Consider the following 21,173-nt stretch of genomic DNA (forward strand, 5'->3'; position numbering starts at 1 on the left):
AAAGGTTTTGTTGTTTGCTTCAAGAATCATCTTTATTTTCCCAAAACAAGATTCCTAAAAGAGGAAGTTGATAGTAAACATCCTGTTCTATCCCTGGTTGGCATGTACGTAGCTCAGTCCACACATGCTATGCTACATTCACCAGCTTGGTGGCAGGTGTGCAGTTTTATTTTGAAAGCTGTCCTTTCATTTCCCGTTTCCTGTCCAATCCCAGTCTATTTCCTGTCTTAGCTGCTACCGCCGCTACTCTGCGACTCGTTCATATCGGGTTGGCTGCAGAACCGTCTGGCCTTGACGGCCTCGTCTGAGAAGGCCACAGTTACGACCACGTCCGGGCAGTCTGCCTCCGTTCCACGATGCATCCTGCTAGACAGCAGCCGCACGTCGGCGTGGACGTTGGCCACAGTGTGGCGCCGCATTCCGCCAGACTTATCCAAGTAGCTCTCCCCTTCTTGTTCCACCAGGGTCGCCAGAGAGGAGCACTCACACATTGGCGGCTGGGTCACGTCGGGCTGCAATCCGTCGCCTAGCAACCACCGCAGATGCTGGCACTCTGTGAAGAAAACAAAACATCTTAACTACTACAAGGCGGACAAACTTTGAAAATGACAGCCTGCTAAGCGAGCCGCCTGCTTCGAGCATTTAAGACTTTAATCACATGCGACTTTTCAAAGTTGTGATCCTCTTGACCAAAGCTGGTGTGTTTATTTGTGGCGTCTGCTTCCTGGAATTCCTGGAACTTTCCTTTGGCCTGAGCCTGTTAGCACAGCCACCTAGCCACATTGCTAGCAGGCAGCCTCATACAAAACAAACTTTAGTGGAATTATTAGAATTACATGTGCTAATAGATGCTAACAGGCTAGCTGCTCCTATGTTCCTGAGTCCATATTGTTCTGTTACACTCACCTGAGGGCTGGCGCTCTCTTGCGAGGACGTCGCTGAGGTACGGCGAGACCACCATGGCCACTAGGCGCTCCAGCTGCTGGTACCGCTCGCTGGTACCGCCGGACTCGTGAATGCCCTGCAGGACGCATGCACATGCGCACACTCGCAAGATGTTCTGAAGAAAGTTAACTGACACTCACATCCAAAAAGAAGGTTCTAGAATACCTGGAGAACCAGCAGCATGTGTGTGACGCTCGGGGGGACGGAGGCGGCACTTGCCAAAATGTCCTCTAGGTGGAGCCTCAACAGCACCAAGTCCCTGAAGGCCAACAGAGCCATCTGCCTAACAGACAGCTCCTGACCCTACACACACACACACACACACACACACAGGTTCATGCTCATCAGACAAGTCCAGTCTTAACAGGAAGCGAACCTCACCTGTACAGGGTAAAAGATGGCCTGCAGGGTGGGCAGCGTCTCCGTAAAGAAGCGGTCCCACGCCTCGGCCAAGACCACCAGCTGCTCTTTGCCTCCTGCAGGACGGGACAGGTCGTTACCATGGCAAAAAATATGTTGATGTCACACTCCTCACCAGAGATGAAGATCCGATCCAGAACCTCAGCTAGGCCTCCGGTCAGCAGCTGGTTCTGAAATGACAAAAAAAAATTTTTTCCTCCTCCAAGAACCAGGAAGTGCAAAGGGAGTGAAAGTACCTGGAAGTAATCTGCAATGAAGGAGCCCATCTCTGTTTTAAGGAGCCACCTGGCAACATGGCGGCCGTCAGAGTGGCGTTTAGATGACATGTAATCTCAGTGTAATGTACTTTGGCTAGTAGTGCTTCAATACATTTGTGAACAACACCTTAGCATGTTAGCACATTGCAATTGTGGAAAAGGAGGTGAGAAGAAGAAGAAGATGAGCTCACCTGATGCTCTCGTTAAGCGTATACAGCTCGTTAGCCTGCAGAGCGCCGCCCTGGAACACCTTCATCACTGCTGATTGGACACTGCAGACCAGAGGTCAGCGGTCACAACACACACTTTGAGCGCTGCAGGTCAAAAGTCATTGAAAAGGAGCAAACAAACTTAAGCTAAACTAGTTTAACCGTTAGCATGCGTGACAGGAAGTGACCCGGCTGTCATTGCCACTTCCTGCCAAACATCCTTCTCACTGCTGCAGCAGAGCAGGAAACATCCACGAGGCCAACCTTCTCACCAGGAAATCCTAATTTGACGGCATGATGGGCCGTTTCATTGTATTACAGCACAAATCACACACAAGGACACAACAAACAACACATTTCAAAATAAAGTACTGTAAAAACAAAGTTGTCACCTGTTCCACACACTACTGTTGGCCACGTGTGGAGCAGCCGAGCTGGCGTGGAAGCGGGCCAGGTCCGACAGAACCGGGGAGCTCATGAATCGAGGCCTGGAGCGTCGGAAGGATCCCATCGTGGACCTCCGAACCTTCAAAGGTAGAATACCACAAAGTAACTGGAAGAAGAAACAGGAAGTCAGACAGGTGGATGCTGCTGAAACTGAAACTACAAACACTACTTCCTGTCTCTGGGAGGTCTGACGCTGTCTACTTTTGCGTGTACTCCATCAGGTCTACTTTGGCGTGCACTTTCTTCTGCTATATGTCTGCTTCGTGATGTGTTTTATGACGCCATATGACGTCAGGTCGTGACACGTGAACAACACAAACTCACATCGCATTGTTTCGAGAAGCTCGATTCCTTCTCTTGAACACTTTGCATCTACGTTGGCGTGCTTGCTTGCTTGCTTGCATCAAGCTGCAGCAGCAGCAGCAGCCGCACGTGAATGTTTCAACTCACCTTTCCCCCCGCCTCGTCTATCACATGACGTCACAAACCGAAATCATGAAGCTCCGCTTCCGGCGCCAACTGTCACGTGACCACCTTCATTAAGTTGTTGGTGACTTTTTTCCGCAGAACAAAACAACAAGAGTCGCTTTTCTCGTCGCTTCCTTCAAGCTTCAGTCCAAGTGGCGGGAGGCTGGTGGCTAACAAGTTGCATATGCTACACAGTAACACTTCCGCTGCATACTTTCATCATAAAATTAGCACTGGTGAAATAGCCCGAAATAACCTGAGATTTAAAATATTAACTTTTATTTTACTGATGCGTGGTAGTTGGACGTGGCGTTCGTGTTGTAAACGTGATGTTAGACTCAAGAATCAGTCGTTCCGTGTGATGAAATGTTTGTTTTTATTGTGAAACGTTTTTATAACTTCCGGTGAGCTTTTGCTCACACACGTCTTAAGATAAAATCAACAAGACATTTATTTCAAATCTTGTTTACTCCTAATTAGATTGACAACACAAACACAGTTTGTTGTCGACTCACAGACTAATTCAATCTTGTTCCCTCAGTGACGTGCTCTTGATAAAAAGATGTCATGGCAACCAGACAAAATGCAAAATGTACTTCTGTAAAAACAAGATCCACGTGTTAATGACTTGTTACAAATATGACACTGCCCCCTGCTGTTGGCTACGTGCAACCTTCAAAAGGTTCTGTTTTCTATTGATCCCAATGAGTTGGGTTTGTTGGGCCTTGGCAGAGGTCGTTTAGTTTGGAAGCATCACATGGTTGCTTGCAGCAGCTGGACCGCCCCCTCTCTGTTGTGTCTTCTGGCCTCTTGTAGAGGAGAGCTCCCCCACCTGGTGGCACAAGGGACTGCATCACACTCAATGTCACTGATGCCAACTTGTTGTTTCGTTAAAGGTCCCATGTTATACTAGCTTTCACCGATAGTCTCAGAAGTGCCACAATAGTGTTCACCTGTCCTTGAGGGCGGGATTGGCTCCTGTGTTCTCCAGCAGGAAGCGGATCACCTCCGTGTGACCTTCAGCAGCAGCCAAGTGCAGCGCTGACCTGCCATCATAGTCGACAGCGTTTACGTCCACTCCAGACAGGAAGTAGCTGTTGGGCACACAGGATGGGGTTGATAGCCAGTGTGAAGATGAAGTGCAGAGAAGCTCAAATTTACCGTTGCAGCGCCCGAACATCTCCTTTGAAGGCGGCCAACAGGACATTGATGATGTGGTAACCCTGCGTGGACACCAATGGATGCCTTTGAGGACCTCATGGACTAGTTTGGGATCACACTGGAGAGACAGCACTCACCTCAGATTCTGCCTTCCACTGCCTGTAGGCCAGAACCTGCCGGAAAGGCGTCCTGATGTCGAAGGCGTGGAGCTGAAAGGTGGACACCAGCTCCTGCTGGCACAAAGGTAAAAGGTCACAGACAGGAAGTACAAAGTGTCTGTGATTAGTGTGTGATCACCACCTGGCAGAAGTGGACCGCCCTCCATGGGTTTCCATAGGCGTCCAACTCTGGAGAAAAGGCCATCAGGCCCAGGACGCCGGGAATGACGGCAAGCAGTCCGCCATGGCTGCCGGACACGGCTGGTATGGACGCCTGCGAAAACATGCTAACATTAGCATGAGCTTAAGTCATAAGCACTAATATGGTATCGTAAACAATACTCATACTCATAAACAATACTTGTTTATAATATTATTATTTTCACTTTATTTTTTCTTTGTTTTGTGATGCTAATGTGCTGTGTTGCGTAGCACAACATGCTAGCTGATAACCAATCAAAACGCCCCCTTTGACCACTGGAGACGTCAAGTAGGAGACGGGACCTTATAGAGGAAGTCGGTGGAGTAGTCCTTCATCCCGGCCACCTGCATCACGGACAGAACGCTCCGAGTGGTCGCTGGTGATAGAACCTGGTCTCCTGAGAGCGGGCAGAGGCCGCCGTTAGCCAGCGATGCTGCCATGGCTGCGCCCGACTCGCACGTCACCTCCGTGGAGGAACACTGCCAACATGACAACGGGAAATACCGTAAACGCTCAAATTAACACCTTTATTCAATTAACCACTATGTTGTGCAATATGCATGTTCATAAGGTCAAACGTAAGGTCAAAGAGCGCTATGTTTTCCTTACCACTTTCTCATGCACTCCAAATCATTAATTAGAGTGTTTACGGTTGATAAAATGTTTTTTGACTGTCCAACGTCATACCTGCAACAGCAGGTCCAAGGCGGCGTTGACATCTGTTTTCTCTGGCAAGCACTGTCACACAGGACAGGATGTGTGGCGTCAGCGTGGCGGCCATGATGGTTAGCATAATGGTGGTCATAAAGAAGGCGGCCATGGTGTGTACAGGATGCTCACCTTCTTCTCCTGCAGGTAGAAGCCGAGTGCGTGAAGCCGCGCTTTGGCGTTCTTGCTGCTCTGAAAACTGGACATCAAACACACATACGCTTTGTCGGCCATTTTCAATACAATTCATGAGGTTCTTTTCTTGTATGACGTGATGTTGGTGTGTACGCACCTGGCGCAGTTAATGCTGGCGTGTTCTTTGTTGCACAGCCTCTGGATGACGTTCAGCACCTGCATCCAGCCGTCAATCAGTCAGTCAATCAGCCAGGACATCAATCAATCAACTCACCGAGTCGTACTTCTCCTCTTCGTCAGCGCACAGACGTCCCGGCAGCTGCACATGAAGTGACATCACACTGACGCTGGAGTGACGGCGTATATGAAAGCATGTGGGCGGAGTTTAGATACCTGCAGTAAGGAAGCGGTGACAATGGCGCCGGTCTCCGTGAGTGGACTGTGAGGGGTTCCTGACGTGAGGTCACAGGTCATCAGCGGGTCGCATGGAGCACTGTTAAAATGTCGTTCAGGTGCATCCTCACCTGCTTTGCTGAGTGAGAAGGGAGACTCCCGCAAGGAATACGGCTCCGTGCCCACATACCTGTGGACCAGCTGGGAGCCCAGCAGCTCCACTGCCACACCGTACACCAGCGGCCATGACAGCTCGCCCAGTGGGAGGGACGTAGCCCAGTCGCCTAGCGACAACCTTTCACACACACACACACACATAATGAACATTGTGAAGTCATGTGACTTACATGTGTGTGTGTGTGTGTGTGTGTGTTACCTTTGACCGTCTACTGTGCACACAGACACGGCCCATTTGACAGTGTCCATGTTGTCTTTGTCCTGAAGACATAGACAATCTTTGACTTCACGACCTGCACTGCGCTGCCCCCCCCCCCCCCCCCCCCCCACCTCCCGGCTCCCCCAATCCCTTTAGAGTGTGTACGTGACCTGAACACACGACAGCTGACGACATCGCGAAAACAATTTCTGTGTTTCCTCAGTGAAGCTGGAAAAGTCCGGAATCACCAGTCTTCCCTGGAGTACTTTCATCAGGAGAGACACCACACCTGTCACGCACCTGCACACACACACACACACACACACACACACACACACACACACACACACACACAAGAATGGTGGAGGAATGGTGAAGCACATAGGAAGTTGACCGGAAGATAGATGGCATGTACAGGAAGTGGACAAGAAGCAAGACGTAGACAGGAATTGTAAAGAAAGTAAACTGAAAGTGTAGAGGAAGTGAACAGAAAGTAGATAAGAAGTGGACGGGTATTGTGGCGGAAGTAGACGGCGTGAACAATAAGTAGACAGGAAGTGTATAGGAATTGTAATGGAAGTGGACAGGAAGTAGACAGGGACTGTCCAGGAAGTAAACAGGGAGCGTAAAAGAAGTACACAGGAAGTGGACGAGAGGTTTTTTGAAGTGGACAAGAAATAGACAGGAATTGTAGAGGACAGGGAGTACACAGGAAGTGGATATTGTGTACAGGAAGTAAATTGGGAGTATACAGGGAGTACAGGGTGTATACAGGAAGGAAAGCGGAAGTTGATAGGAAGTGGGCAGCAAGTGTAGAATAACTGTGCATGAAGTAGACAAAGAGCGGACAGGAAGTGGATATCGTGAAAAGGAAGTAGATTGGGTGTGTACAGAACATTTACAGGAAGTGTTGAGGATGTGGACAGGACGTGGACAAGAAGTAGATTGAAAGTGGACAGAAATTGTACCAGAAGTAGATGGAGCGTATAGGAAGTAGACCGTTTTTTTGAAGTGCACAAGAAATAGACAGGAATTGTAGAGGACGTGTACAGGTAGTATACAGGAAGTGGACATTAAATAGAGTGTACAGGAAGTGCATATCGTGTACAGGAAGTGCATATTGTGTACAGGAAGTAAATTGGAAGTGTACAGGAAGTATACTGGAAGTTTACAGGAAGTGTTGAGGCTGTGTACAGGAAGTAGACAGGAGGTTTACAGGAAGCGCACCTGTGAAAGGTGCTTCTGTCTACACAAGCCTCGGAGTCCTGAAGCTTCCTGAGGAGGGACAAACAGTCCTGGAGCCGTGAGTCAGACCGGTGAAGACCACAACTCCAGACGGCCTGACGGATGATGATGACGGTAAAGATGTTTTAGCAGACAGACAGGGGTCATGTGACCTCAAAGTACCTCAAAGAAGTGATTGGTGTTGATTCTTCCGTCGCAGGCGAACGTGTCAAAGAGAACGTCAGCTGCGCTGAAACCACACACGCACACACACACACACGCACACACACACACACACACACACACACAAGTCAGACCAGCTCTGTTGGGAGTTGTAGTCATTTCTAAGAGGACTTACGCCTTGCGTTTGGTTGGAGTCTGCTGGGGAGGGCACCAGGATTGGGCCACCTGCAGGCACCTGTCCTTTGGTTGGACCATGGCTTGGGGTGGGAGGGGCTTCTGGCAACCACCCCTGACTGACACCGGAACCACTACAGGGATACCAAAATGTCTTGAGCTGGTCCTTTGATGCCCTAAGTCTGCACAACCTGGTGGTGTTCTTTTTACCTGGACATGACGCTCCAGATGCACCTGCGGCTCCAGGACTGACCAGACTAATGGGCTTCTGGACTGAACTCTGCAGTTGGTTCTGGATCAGAATCCGGGAAGCTGGTTGTGGTGCCGTAAGCTTGGAAACGACAACACCACTTAAGCATACTACTGTTAGCATAGCACTTGGCAACATGTAAATAAACACTAATAATATTGAATTGAACTGAAGAAAAAAACAGTGTGAATACTCGTGGTATTTTGGGCCAAAGCGTAGCAAACAATCATGTCTGAAAGTGTCGTGAAGTTATGCTTTGATCACGCTAATGTGTGTGTGTGTGTGTGTGTGTGTGTTGTGTTGAGACAAGTCCACCTGGTTGTCAGCGCTATTCAGCTTGTCATCATTCTTGTGCGCCTCCTCTGCAGAGAACACAAAAAACGACAATGAAATGAAATGAACGCACACATAATACATGGGCAACAGGATGTGAGGGGGCGGGTGCAAACATTCCTGCAGCCAATCAGCAGCTTTGTGGTGATTTATATTTAGAAACAGACTCCACCCACTGTAACATGCTTCACTGGTCGCTAATTGTAGGGTCCACACACACACACACACACACACACATACCTGTGGCCTGTAAGTCTTGTTCAGGTTCTAGAAGTTTGTTTCCATCCAGACCTCCATATCGTTTCCTCCATTTACGTCTGAGAGAGGAACTTCTCTGCAAACTACAACACAACATACGTCAACCCCATTTATGCCTGTGTGTGTGGTCTTTGTGTTACTGCCACGTCCTACCCTCATGTCCTGACATAGAGTACACACATGTTAAAAGTGTTAAAGACACGAAGGACAACAAACGTAGATGTCTCACCACATGCAGGCGGTGTCCTCTGTATGTCTCTCTGCATTTGGACTCTTCTCCATGACTCCACTTTGTTGATGCTGTTGTTGTGTAGATAGCCTGAGTTTGTGTGTCTGCAGTCTGCACTTTTTTTCCGTAATGAATGACGAGCACGGAGGAGACAAGACACTCCCAGTTCAACACGCACGCACACACATGCAAACACTCACGCACATGCACACACACACACACCTATAAATAACAAATAGGTTTTACATTACCTTACCTTTCCCTGTTGTACTGATTACATTATGCAGTATTTGCACATTTTTAGGACATTGACTGCAGTATTTTTTTCATCAAAATAACCATTTAAGTCACACTTCCAACTCAGTGCCCACTGTTTGGAAAAGTTGAACCGTATTGCCACATTTATTAATAACCTTACACAGGGGTGTATTTAGTCATTTGGGGGCCAAGGCAAACCTAGTCATTGGGGCCCTCCACATACTCCAGCCATCCATTTTCTATGCCGCTTATCCACACTAGGGTCGTAGGTATGCTGGAGCCTATCCCAGCTGACTTCGGGCAAGAGGCGGGGTACATCCTGGACTGGTGGCCAGCCAATGGCAGGGCACATATAGACAAACAAGCATTAACACTCACATTCATACCTATGGACAATTTAGAGTCGTCAATTAACCTAACATGCATGTTTTGGGAATGTGGGAGGAAACTGGTGTACCCGCAGAGTGCACCCTCCCCCCAATCCTTTAAAAAAAAAATGTTAAAATTTTTTAACGTTTTTACAAAACGGGAGTGTGTAATTAAGGCCACTTTTTCTGCTTTTGAAATCTGTTCTAGTTCTCTGTCAACTTAAGTTGATAGTTATACAGCCATGTTTATATACCACACCAAAAACGATTTGAAATATGAATGTTTATCATCTTCTAACAAGTGTGAATGTGAGAAAATTCTGGTATTTGCAGAGAACTAGACAAAAGTCCTTAAAATCCTCTGGGAGATTACCCAACAAATCAATAATCTCAGCGCTTTTACTGTAATTGATAAGAACATTATATGTACACATTTAATATAGTTTACCACTTTAATACTCGCCTTACAATGATCTGCATAATTAAGTAATTTTATCAGTTTCAACTAATCCTGCAGAATCCCTGACTTTATGTGACCACAGTACTATATATTGCAGTAATTGCACAACCATTGCTACTAAAGATGCCAAATTTGGACTCAAAGTAACAAGAGTTTAACTGTACACAACTATAAACGACACCACCTTAAAACTATTACAACCTGTCTGTACAAAATAACACCTGAATTAGGCATAAGACAATCAAAATAGATCATTTTGACAACAACAAAGCATACTGGGAAACACAGAATCTGCCCATTCTGGGGTTACACATCTCGCGGATTGTGATGTTTTTGTGTTGATATGAAATACTGTAGCTTTTGCCCGGACAGTGAGAGAACGACAAAGAGGTGCAACTTTACTGAAATGAACAACCATGCCAAAACAACCAAAGTTGTATATTCGCAGTCGTCTCCCCCTCCCTTTTCCTGGCTTATCCAATCAGCAATCAGGACACTTTCACGGCCCTGGAGACTACCGAAAAGTAGACATTTTAAGAAGGAATGAATGGACACATTCCATTCCGTTCCATTTTTTTTTACGTATCTGGGTCCGGATAAGCAGGGGCAGCAGTCTCAGTGTAACCCGCCCTGAGTCACACTGCCCGCACCAGGGCTCGAACACAGGCTGACAACACAGCCAAAAGCCCGGACTGTCGACCGCGTGTTCAGCGCAGCTCTTAAGGCAGAGGGAGTGAGGTTTACCAACGTACACTTGCACAGCCTCACAGGCTGGCATCCGTTACATCAGGAAGTTCAGAATTATGGGTCTCCAATTCCACCGGGAGTACACTAAGGTGTTTCCAGGCCAACTGTGAGACATAATCCCTCCAGTGTGTCCTAGGTCTGCCCCGGAGTCTTCTCCGGCTGGGAATGCCTGGAACACCCCACCAGGAAGGCGTCTTGGAGGCATCCAGACTAGATGCCCAGGCCACCTCAACTGGCTCCTCTCGATGGAGCAGCGGCTCTACTCCGAGTCTCTTAAGTCCAGCCACCCTATGGAGGAAACTCATTTCAGTGGCTTGTATCCGGAATCACGTTCTTTTGGTCACGACCCAAAGCTCATGACCATAGGTGAGGGTGGGAACATAGATTGGCCGGTAAATTGAGAGCTTTGCTTTCCGGGTCAGCTCTCTCTTCACCACGACAGTCCGGTACAGCGACTGCATTACTGCAGACGCTGCAGCAATCCGCCTGTTGACCTCACGCGCCAACCTTCCCTCACTTGTGAACAAGACCCCGAGATACTTTAACTCCTCCACCTGGGGCAAGACCTTGCTCCCAAACCGGAGGGTGCAACCCACCCTTTTCCGACTGAGAACCATAGCCTCGGATTTGGAGGTGCATTTCATCCCAGAAGTTTCACATTCAGCTGTCAACTGCCCCAGTAAACGCTGAAGGTCACAGCCTGATGAGGCCATCAGAACCACTTTGTCTGCAAATAACAGAGATGAGATCCTAACGGCCCCCAAATGGACTCCCTCAACGCCTTGGCTGCGCCTAGAAATTCTGTCCACAAAAATTATTAACAAAATCTGTGACAAGGGACAGCCTTGGCAGAGGCCAACCTTCACCGGAAAAAGGCTTGACTTGCTGCTGGCATTGCGAACCAGGCTCCTGCTCCAGTTGTACAAGGACTGAATGGCACGTAGTAGCATGCCATCAATCCCGTGCTCACAGAGCACCTCTCACAGGACACCACAAGAGACATGGTTGGATGCCATTTCCAAGTCCACAAAGCACACCTAGATTGGTTGGGCAAACTCCCATGTACCCTCCAGTACCCTTGCAAGGGTGTGGAGCTGGTCCAGTGTTCCACGACTGGGACAAAAACCACATCGCACCTCCAAAGCCGATGTTCGATGAACGGTCGTACCCTTCTCTCCAGCACCCTGGAATAGACTTTCCCAAGGAGGCTAAGCGGTGTCATGCCCCCCCCAAAAAAGACAGTCCCTCAACATCCAGAACGGCCACAAACATTGATAATTTCAAAAATGCACATTCCCCTGCACTCCAATGTAAAAAAAAAAATAAAAAGTCCATCCACAGAGAGAAATTTTTAGAAAAGCATGTTCATATAAAAACATATTCACCTCATATGGGCAGGTCTTGTTCAGCCGGCGACCTAATGTTGGCTTTTTGGCCCCCTGTGCGATTGGGTTTGACACCCCTGATGTAAGTGAATGTGAATATTGTGGCGCTAACTGGAAGATCCTGAGTTAAGGAGCGGAAGTCCCTTTTTTATTGATTTATTGATCTTTATTGATCATTTATTCATCATCATCAATTCATCTTTTATCATGTTCAGCTAGTCGGTAGATTAATTGACAACCATAGGTGTTTTTTTCTTTATCTTTCATAAACTCCATTGAAGTTCCATCATTCATTTCATCATCAACAGTTTATTGTGTTCTGTGTCATTGAAAACTCTTCAATATTTTTAATATAGTATACATAGTATACATCTATTATAGTATTTCAATTGCAAACGCGGTTAAAAAAAAATTGAATCTATCTTTAAGCTACCCGGAAGTTGGTGAGTCAAGAACCGGAAGTCACTTTATTTACGTTCACTGCTAAGCTACAGACGCTATAAGCGTTCTTTGCTCGTATGCGTGGTAGCCAATGATGATCGATCAATTTCAACTTGTGTAAATGTTAAACGACATGTTAATTGTCATTCGGGTGTTTCGTTGGTCGTTTGGATCGAGACTGAAGGGTAACTGCGTCCATCGACTCACGTTCTCCGCCACAAATATGCCCAAAAAAGTGGTGAGTGGTGACACCCATAAGCTAAAAATTGTTTAGCTAGTCGATAAGCTAATTTACATACATGAATATAACTGAGGAGCAACACTCCATTGATTGCGTCTTTAACAAACGTGAATTACAGATTGCAATTACTTCAGCGTGTGTGACGTCATCGTGGCGCTGTGTCATGCAGGTTAAAGGTCATCTTACTGGCGAGGACCCCACACCTGAACAAGGTCCAGTGGTCCGTGACAAAAGTGGGGCTGTTACCATAACAGTGCACGTGAAGCCTGGGTCCAAACACAACAACGTCACAGGTCACCAGCATTTAATATGACGTAATTACGTCATCTTATTTGATTTGTTCTGCAGATGTTTCCACAGAGGCAGTGGGCGTCGCCATCGCAGCCCCACCTACAGACGGGGAGGCCAACGCCGAGCTGCTGCGTTACCTGGCAGAAGTTCTGGATGTGAAGAAGAGTCGCGTTTCTCTCCAGAAGGTTCCTGAAGATCTTTTGCGTTATCATTGACGTTAGCACACACAAAAGTTAACATTTATTACCGCCTCCTGCCTCAGGGTTCCAGGTCGCGAGACAAAGTGATCTGCGTGGACTCGGCGCTCGGCCCGGAGGAAGTTCTGCTGCGGCTCAAAAAGGCATCAGGATAGTGCAGGGGTAGCCGTGTGACCACTCACACACGCCAAGTAATTATTGTAGTAAATAAGCACATTAAGAGCCGCATAAACCCCTGTATATTGATGACACTGAGGTGGAGAGAGAGGGTGAAAACCTTCAAGTTCCTTGGCACACACATCAGTGAGGACGTCACCTGGTCTCACAATACCCAACAAATTATAAAGAAGTTCCAAAGGAGACTGTACTTCTTCAGAAGACTGAGGAAATTTGACATGTCCACCAAAATCCTCAGTTGCTTCTATACTGTAGGTGCACTATCAAAAGTGTCCTTACCGCCTTTATCATTGTTTGGTACGGTAACTGTTCAACACGTGATAGGAAGGCACTCCAGCGGGTGATCATGACCTCACAGAACATTGTTGGGGCAGCCCTCCCCTCACTGCAAGACATTTATAAATCTAGAGTCCTACGAAGAACAAACAACCTCATCAAGGACAGCACACATCCACAACACTCATTATTCACACTACCGTCAGGCAGACGCTACAGGAGTTTGAAGTCCAGGACCACAAGGCTGGCAAACAGCTTTTACCCACAGGCTTCTCAATGAAGCACTCAACACACGCCGCACGCACACACTCATAACACTTTATTGGTATTAATGTCTCTTCTGTTCTTGTTGCTTAATTTATTGGTATTAATGTTTATGTTCTTGTTTTCTTGTGTTTTCTTTCTTTCTTTGGGAGAATGAACAGATGAATTTCATTGCATAGCTGAACTACCTGTTTTACTGTGCATATGACAATAAAACTCATAAATCTTCAAGTACAAGTGGGCAAGCCGAATGACTTGTAACCAGCCACCAGGGGGCAATACTGAGCACACATAGGTACACACCAATGACCAATAAGTTAACCGATTTGGAAGGTTGGCTAAAAGTTCTGCAACAATGTCAGTCACGTGACCACAACCAAGAATACTAATAGATGTCGACCATGTGTATTTAATAATCTGAGGGAATATTTGCATTAGTTTTTTAAAAGATCAATAGTTAATACTACAGAATGAGATGTTGGATTGAGTGCAGTGATCATTTAATGAATTCTTTGGGCACCAGTCAGTGGGGTCAAAAGTTCAACATGAAAGTTGTCAAAAAATAAGTCCAAACACACATTGTGTTTCCACAAGGTTTTATTAGAAGAAGAATATTTAAACTCCTCGAGGCTGCTTGAAGTTCATGCCGACTGTTTGTTGAGTCACCTGCAGGTTGGACAGACCGCCAAAGTCCTGGTGGCACACAAACATAAGCGAGCGTTAGATGACAAGAGTGTAAGAAAAGAGAGTCTGTCTGCAAGCATCAGGGTCAAACAGGAAATGGTGGTCCTGCAGACACGGGAAAGGCTGGCGGGCTTTCTCTTCCTGTACTATCAATGACCTGGCGACGCACACGCCATGATCACTTTCGATACAGGAAGTGATGTGATGTTAGACTCACCAGCAGCTTGAGCATCTCTTTGGTGTCAGGATCAACTTCAATCAGCTCCTGATCCAAAGCGGACACCTGCAGGCACGAACAGCCCTCGTTAAGGCAAAGTAAACCATTGATTACATACTGCCTGTCACAAGGGGTGTCAAGAGATACCCAACTCATAAAACGAGATGATGCACGAGATTAGGTCCACGAGACGAGATGAGGTTTATACATTTTGTCCACCAGAACGAGACGAGATTTTAATGTTTTAGGAAAAGTGCAATGAAAAAATATGACTTGACAAACAATCTTTATTTAACCCAGTCAAAACAATGAAGGTGCATGAAATGTTTATTGTCCTACAAATTGATGCTAAACAATAGTCAACATTTTTGAGACCAAATAAACAACTAATATATATAATATAATATATATAATAATGTATCATAATTAGGGATGTCAGATATTGGCTTTTTTGACGATAACATATGCAGATACTGTCCGCCTCTCAATTTCCGATTCAGATATCAACCGATACGTGTAACATCACATGTAGAGATACTTTGGTCTCCAAGAGAAATTCACATTTCCAGCAGCTCTGCAAAAATGTCATAATAAACTTAATCACTTAAAATGAAATCAACCAACCAAGGCAGGACATGAGACAAAAAACAGTTCCGACTGCGAGGAATAACACACGACGTGACGAAGTCTTTGCACGTATTGATGCCGCTGGATGCCTCAATGACAGCAAGTACGGGAGCCCACAGGCCTATGTATATACACAGCAGGGGTTTTTTTTGGTTTGTTTTTTTTTAAATCAGTTTTCATTTTAGGGAAAAACCCGATACCCATTCAAACGATATTACATTTTTATACCAATATCAGGCCATTATCGCCATTATTGTCATCTTTCACTCAGTAAAGTTGTGGAATTGCCGTTTGTGACATGTATTTTTAACGGGTCATTTGTACTGTCTAACTTGCAGCATTTCTTGAAATCCTGGTTTTTCAACTGAACAAATACTTTGCATCTTGATGCATATTGTTTTCCCCCAGACGGGAAAACTGGGTTGGGTGAATATGCTAACACTTTCGAATAAATTCGGCATACTGCCTCGTTCCTGCTGATGGGCGAACCTTGCTCATTAATATTCCCAGAGGGCTGTGGCAATTTTTCCCTCCTAATTTCTCTCCCTACAATTTACCTTGCATTGCTCCTCACGAGGCTTCACTCTTTTGCCGTGTATGCTAGCGGAGGTAGGTAAAGAAACTGTATGACTGAAAAGGCTTTTTGAGACGTCATCTGTACTTCTGTGAAGAAGAAGGTGTCGGACATTTCCTGTACGACTGAGAGCCTACACAGATGTATGACTGAAAGAGGTCTCACTCTGTTTACTGTTATATGAAGCATCTAGGTGCTGAACCAATGAAGAGTGTACCTCTTCCTGCCTGTTTAAAGGCGAGAGACGAGGAAAACAGACACGCAGGCACATGGTATTATATGGAGGTCGGCAAAATTCTGAAGTTCATTTACTGTCTCGGAACACCCCTACCTGTCACATTATTCCCCCCTTCTCCCTCGTCCTACAAATTATTGTGGATAATCAATAGACAACATTTTTGAGACCATTTTTTCATTCATTATATGGCATAAGAGTACATTGTATCAAACTTTAATTTAATTTATCAGAGTATCTAACACTGTAATTGGAATGTCAAGCGCTTCTAAATAATTTAAACAAAAGACAAAAACTATGAAAATAAAAAATTACTCAGTCTCTTTGCACTCAAAAATAACCAAAATAAATTAAAAAATACACACTGTCTGTTAAAAAAAACAAAAACAAAGCACTCCAATAACCCCCCACACGCAGTTATGAAGTATATTAAACTAATGTAGAGGGTCATCCAGTATTTGAACTGGGCCACATATCTGTGGTGGCAGAGTAAAATGTAATGTTTCTGATGTCCTTCAACATGTTGTCTTTCACTCTGTTATACAGTTAAACAACTACTGTTTGTGACATGTACGTGTATGTGTACATGTATGTGTACGTTCTCCCAAGCAATTCGTACCGTCTCAAACATTTCCTGAAATGTTGGCATTTAAACCGTATTGAAAGGTTTCATTCCTTTTGCAATGTAGTGAGCGACACTGAGCGCGCACCATTGTCTTCTTCCTCATCACTACTTTTGAAAAAATGCAACCTATCGGTTCGTCTGAGTTCATGCGCTCAACTTTTTCATTCTGTTTAAAACCGAAATGTTCCCACACTTGGGCTGTTGGAGTCGCCTTTGAAACTATCGCTTTGGTACCTTCATTCGTGTTAGCGTATGATCACTCACAAGGCTAACTTGCTGCTAGCACGCTGTATCCACTCACCAGTAGCCCCACCTCCACATAGTGGCACAAAGAGGCTGAATGTCTGGAGAGGAGGGTTCACTCTCTCCGTTCAGTTCATTGGGGCACCAACGAGCACAAACAGATGAAGTAAACCCTCTTGTCATCCAGCCTGTGTGGTAAAGAGAGACGAGGAAAACAAACACGCACGAACGCACATGTCAATTTATCAAGGCCGGCAAAATTAAAATTTAATCGACTATCGTGACAGACTATCACGTGCCATGTCTGCGAGCGCCAGGGTCCAACAGGAAGTGGTGGTCCTGCAGACACGGGAAAGGCTGGCAGATTTCTCTTCCTGTACTATCAATGACCTGGCGACGCACACACCACGATCACTTTCGATACAGGAATGGGGGGCAACATCAACATGTTGCAGGGTGGGAATCCTAGAAGGCGTAAGTGCCTAAGTAGTAATAACAGTCACTACTCTGCACAATGCTAACGAAGCAAACCTCAACGAAGCAGCTTTCTTAAGAGTTTCAGGCATGTTGCTTTAAGGTTAACGTTGCTTTTAGCATTAGCTTTACAAGTCCACAGACAGCATGGAGCTTCTTTTTTTGACAAAGCAGTTTAAAACACTGGCTTCCGACACACTGGATTTATGTGAAAGAGCAACAATCCCAGACCTGTCAACTTTGAAGAAATTTTATGAGTACTCCTCCCCCAACCCCGCCATTTTGGAAAAGGGACATCCTTGCATGAGCATGTGATGTGACGTCAACTGAACCACCACAGTTCTCGTTAACTAACTTGTTGGCTTCCTGTTGCCAGATCCAAAATCAGAGGGTTGTCCGACAGGAAAATTATGTTCTACAAGCCAACCAATAACAGCCTGAACAGTCCATGTCTCAAGGAAAATAAAGGATTTTTTAAAGGAGGTGCACATCACACTACACCCAGAAACTGAGGACTTTGTTATGGTGCAGCATCACGGAGCTGGCATTAACGACACTGGCTGGCAGCAAAGTGTACATTCAAGGGTCAAAATGCGTGCAGTGTACATAAAATGTGTACAAGTTGGCAGGTCTGCAATCCAAAAGAGTATGTCAATCATAGGAAATGTTCCAGGTCTGAAATGCTGTCATACATAAATCAAACCACACGTTACTGCATCTCAATGAAGTAACACATTGGTTTGTCCCAAATTAGCCATCAAGCGTTGTTCCAAATGTCTGACTTTCCAGGGTTCTGCTTCACAGCCTTGCACGCTACTTCTTTTTCCACCAGTATTGCTGTTGTGTATGAACGGCACTGACATAGAATAGAGGCCAAAATTTAACCATCAATTTTCCAGCTCTGAGGTTGCATCAAAGCTGTGACAAAAGTGGACGCCTGTGTGGAAGATATTCCACAATGCAGGGACCCGAGCATGACTTAACCCACAATTTTTTTTAAAGAAAATTTTCAGTTTTGACATTACCATTTCAAAAAGGTTGTAGCTTGAAAATGGTTAGCGATAAAGGCATACTGGATGAGAAAAATCCATCAGTATGACCCAAAGTTTGTGGTGGGAGTAAATTCACTAATCTAATTTGCATATTTATGACGTCAACAGGCAAAGAATATACACAATACACAACAGGCTCATCAAAATGTCTGATCCAATTTTTATACTCTTCCTCATCTCAAGAAAACCCAGCCATCATCGTCATTTACAGCAGGATCTTGAACACCACTGCTGCCACCACCGCCATTAGCAGTACATTTCTGCCCCGGATTCTCCCGTGTTTGCCGCTATTTCCGCATTTTTTTTACATTCCTGCAACCCCCCCTCACGATTACCCGTGTTTTCACCACCCACCACGTCCCCTCCTGCCACCCTTAAGACGGTGGAGCAAAGCATCGGCTCAAGTACGTGCTGCTTTTGGACGGTCATGGCGAGTGGACTCAAAGTCAAAGTCCATAAACCCCTAAACTTTGCATAGTAACACGCCCATAATTGTTGCTCAGATTGATTACAGCTGTCCACTATCTCCTGGTATAAATTATGTACTAAATCAGTCACCATGGCTTGTTAAATTCAGCAATGTTTGTCACAATTTTGCAACTTTGGCACTTAAAAGGTTTAATTAACACTTGACGCTGCCAACTCCTGCCAACTGTCGCTGTCAGACTAGTATTTCATACGCCACAAAAAAGCTGCCTCGGTTTACACTTCAGTGCAGCCACTACACCATCCCTTCCAACACCGCCTCGATCCTTTCAAAGCTCTGCGTCAGGGTTAAACGCCTGCTGTGCAATTCTCCGCCACAATGCTAGAGGTGGTGTTTTGCGGTGAGTGAAATCACAAGATGCTCAGTGCACGAGACAAGACAATACACAAAATTGGGTCTACGAGAAGAGACTATATTACTAAAAATTTTTTTTTTTTTAAGTGCAATGAAAAAAATGACATTGCAATGTACTAATATAATTTCTATGTTACACTGTGTGCATTCTGCCTCCACCCATCGAGACGAAGATTGTACGCCTGACAAAAGGGCCCACTCCGTTCATGCCGTTTTTCTGTGAAACAACCTCTTCCTGCCTGTTTGGAGGCGGGAGACAAGGAAAATAGCCACGCATACACGTGCCAATATATTGAGGACGGCAAAATTATCAAGTTCAAATTCATATAACGTGTGATTAATTTATTATCATCCAGGCCTTTTGCCCACGAGACATTGACAGTATTTTCTGAATGAGAAATCTTGTCATGTTTTAATCCCACGAGATCTTGTTACACCCCTTGTGAGCAGCCATGAAATGTTGAGTATATTGCTTGTTAGCATCCTTCATCACTAGTAGACAATGGCAATTAATAGCAACAAAGAGTGTTATTGGGACTGGAACTAATCAATGTGTTCCAATAGTCACTTTTATTGCACATGTCGATCCTACATCCCACAAGGTGCCAACAGGAAAATGTACAAAAAGTCAACCAATCACGAGTTTACTTTTTTTTTTTTTTTTTTTAATAACTGCCTGATATACCGCTGCGGCTCTGATGCACACATTTTGCAGGTGTTTAAGCTGCAACAGGCTACCGTTATCAGCACAAGATGATGCATTCACTGACCTCAGGAACATAGTTGTCCCTTCTCTCTCGCTCCTCCTCCTGCAGTTTGATGGAGATTCCTCGGACGGGGCCTCTCTGGATGCGCTTCATCAGATGCGTGACATAGCTGCAATGACAACAAAAACAAATGGCTAGGAGAAGGAATGACTGTACGTGCTAATGCTTCATCCAGACATTTTAGGACAAGTGTCTGAGAGCATCAGGGTCTGACAGGAAGTGACAATTCCTCCAAACACGGGAAAGGCTCTCAACTTGATCTTCCTGTACTATCAATGACCTGGCAACAAAGATGCCATGATCACTTTCGATACAGGGTGGCACCATGCTCAAACACATGAAACTCACCCAGCTATCTTGTTGCGGAGCTTCTTGCTGGGAATAATGGCGATCTCCTCACACACCCTCTTGTTGGTGTGGAAGTCATTTCCCAGTCGGGTGTAATATTTCTCGATGATGACCCTGGCAGCCTTCTTCACGGTCTTGGTCCTGACACGTCCCTAAAGACATCAAACACACACTGAAGTGACATGCATGTTATCTTGGTTGGAGGCTACCAACAAATCCGATGTCTAATCATGATGCTAAGAAACATGACATGTCAAAACAGGCAACACTTACATTGTACACATTTACAAATTGGAATAAGAGTGAACACGTTTTCATAAACAGCTCATCCTCCAGCAGGCTATGTGCTAGCATTAGCTGCTAGCTCAGCTTCCGTTAATACTACGTACTACGTTAAGGTATTATATTGTCAACACACATACTCTCTTAATGTAAGCGTGCTTGTTGTGCAGTTGAATTTCATTACGTCAAATTCTAAAAACACTAAACGCGGCAATTCATTGACTGTCACTTCGCCTCCATTAGCGGCGACTGACCTAAACAATGTCGTACATTTCACAGTTGGGTGATGTCATCGACCGCCAATATAGCAAAGATTGCGTCAAGTAAATTCTAACGCCACCGCCGTTGATAAACCCGGGTGGTGTGACCGGGGATGACGGCAGGATTAGCTCGGATAGTTTTGCAAGGTACGTCTAGTAATACCCACCATGTTGGCTCGTCCTGGTAAAAGAGGACAAGTGCACTTCCGGTGCAAGGTTTAATGCTCAGGCGGAAGTTGAGGCAAGGGGAATCCGTTGGTATTACGTCATCTGTTGGTTGGAGGTCGTAATGACAACTTAAAATATAAA

At 45.6% G+C, this 21,173-nt stretch overlaps 4 protein-coding genes and 3 non-coding genes across 10 annotated transcripts; 1 reads left to right on the forward strand and 6 right to left on the reverse strand.

The window, feature by feature from the left end:
• Positions 1-22: 22 nt before the first annotated feature.
• On the reverse strand, positions 23-2,912 carry prr5l (proline rich 5 like). 4 transcript variants are annotated; one of them, XM_054776695.1, is made up of 9 exons: positions 2,729-2,912; positions 2,224-2,357; positions 1,814-1,894; positions 1,602-1,650; positions 1,481-1,535; positions 1,327-1,421; positions 1,111-1,248; positions 907-1,021; positions 23-553 (listed from the first exon to the last, which is right to left on the reverse strand). In XM_054776695.1, exons 2-9 carry the CDS (start codon positions 2,340-2,342, stop codon positions 228-230), a joined length of 978 nt encoding a protein of 325 aa, XP_054632670.1. In that variant the 5' UTR covers positions 2,343-2,357; positions 2,729-2,912; the 3' UTR covers positions 23-227. The 4 variants fall into 4 exon arrangements, with proteins under 4 accessions (XP_054632670.1, XP_054632671.1, XP_054632669.1 ...); XM_054776696.1 differs by having other exon boundaries at positions 2,224-2,384; XM_054776694.1 differs by having other exon boundaries at positions 2,224-2,912.
• Positions 2,913-3,124: 212 nt separating this feature from the next.
• Positions 3,125-8,830, reverse strand: glsl (glutaminase like). Its single transcript, XM_054776901.1, has 21 exons — positions 8,531-8,830; positions 8,284-8,384; positions 8,026-8,072; positions 7,671-7,791; positions 7,462-7,594; positions 7,287-7,353; positions 7,107-7,219; positions 6,050-6,179; positions 5,880-5,941; positions 5,635-5,798; positions 5,504-5,562; positions 5,385-5,429; positions 5,268-5,326; positions 5,108-5,174; positions 4,955-5,005; positions 4,570-4,746; positions 4,208-4,339; positions 4,045-4,137; positions 3,908-3,969; positions 3,700-3,840; positions 3,125-3,578 (listed from the first exon to the last, which is right to left on the reverse strand). The coding sequence occupies exons 1-21, from the start codon at positions 8,581-8,583 to the stop codon at positions 3,500-3,502; spliced, it is 1,956 nt and encodes a 651-aa protein (XP_054632876.1). The 5' UTR covers positions 8,584-8,830; the 3' UTR covers positions 3,125-3,499.
• Positions 8,831-12,193: 3,363 nt separating this feature from the next.
• On the forward strand, positions 12,194-13,866 carry c5h15orf40 (chromosome 5 C15orf40 homolog). The gene is made up of 4 exons (XM_054776966.1): positions 12,194-12,427; positions 12,600-12,723; positions 12,779-12,906; positions 12,984-13,866. The coding sequence occupies exons 1-4, from the start codon at positions 12,311-12,313 to the stop codon at positions 13,071-13,073; spliced, it is 459 nt and encodes a 152-aa protein (XP_054632941.1). The 5' UTR covers positions 12,194-12,310; the 3' UTR covers positions 13,074-13,866.
• Positions 13,867-14,214: 348 nt separating this feature from the next.
• On the reverse strand, positions 14,215-21,169 carry zgc:114188 (40S ribosomal protein S17-like). The gene is made up of 5 exons (XM_054776968.1): positions 21,032-21,169; positions 20,323-20,474; positions 19,978-20,083; positions 14,537-14,602; positions 14,215-14,328 (listed from the first exon to the last, which is right to left on the reverse strand). The coding sequence occupies exons 1-5, from the start codon at positions 21,032-21,034 to the stop codon at positions 14,251-14,253; spliced, it is 405 nt and encodes a 134-aa protein (XP_054632943.1). The 5' UTR covers positions 21,035-21,169; the 3' UTR covers positions 14,215-14,250.
• LOC129182034 (small nucleolar RNA SNORA71) lies at positions 14,387-14,514 on the reverse strand. Its single transcript, XR_008570562.1, has one exon. It is a non-coding gene; the product is annotated as a small nucleolar RNA SNORA71 (small nucleolar RNA).
• On the reverse strand, positions 17,142-17,268 carry LOC129182033 (small nucleolar RNA SNORA71). Its single transcript, XR_008570561.1, has one exon. It is a non-coding gene; the product is annotated as a small nucleolar RNA SNORA71 (small nucleolar RNA).
• On the reverse strand, positions 20,165-20,292 carry LOC129182032 (small nucleolar RNA SNORA71). The gene has a single exon (XR_008570560.1). It is a non-coding gene; the product is annotated as a small nucleolar RNA SNORA71 (small nucleolar RNA).
• Positions 21,170-21,173: the final 4 nt, after the last annotated feature.

This window comes from Dunckerocampus dactyliophorus, chromosome 5 (assembly GCF_027744805.1).
Source record: "Dunckerocampus dactyliophorus isolate RoL2022-P2 chromosome 5, RoL_Ddac_1.1, whole genome shotgun sequence".
In the NCBI taxonomy this organism is placed as follows: domain Eukaryota; kingdom Metazoa; phylum Chordata; class Actinopteri; order Syngnathiformes; family Syngnathidae; genus Dunckerocampus; species Dunckerocampus dactyliophorus.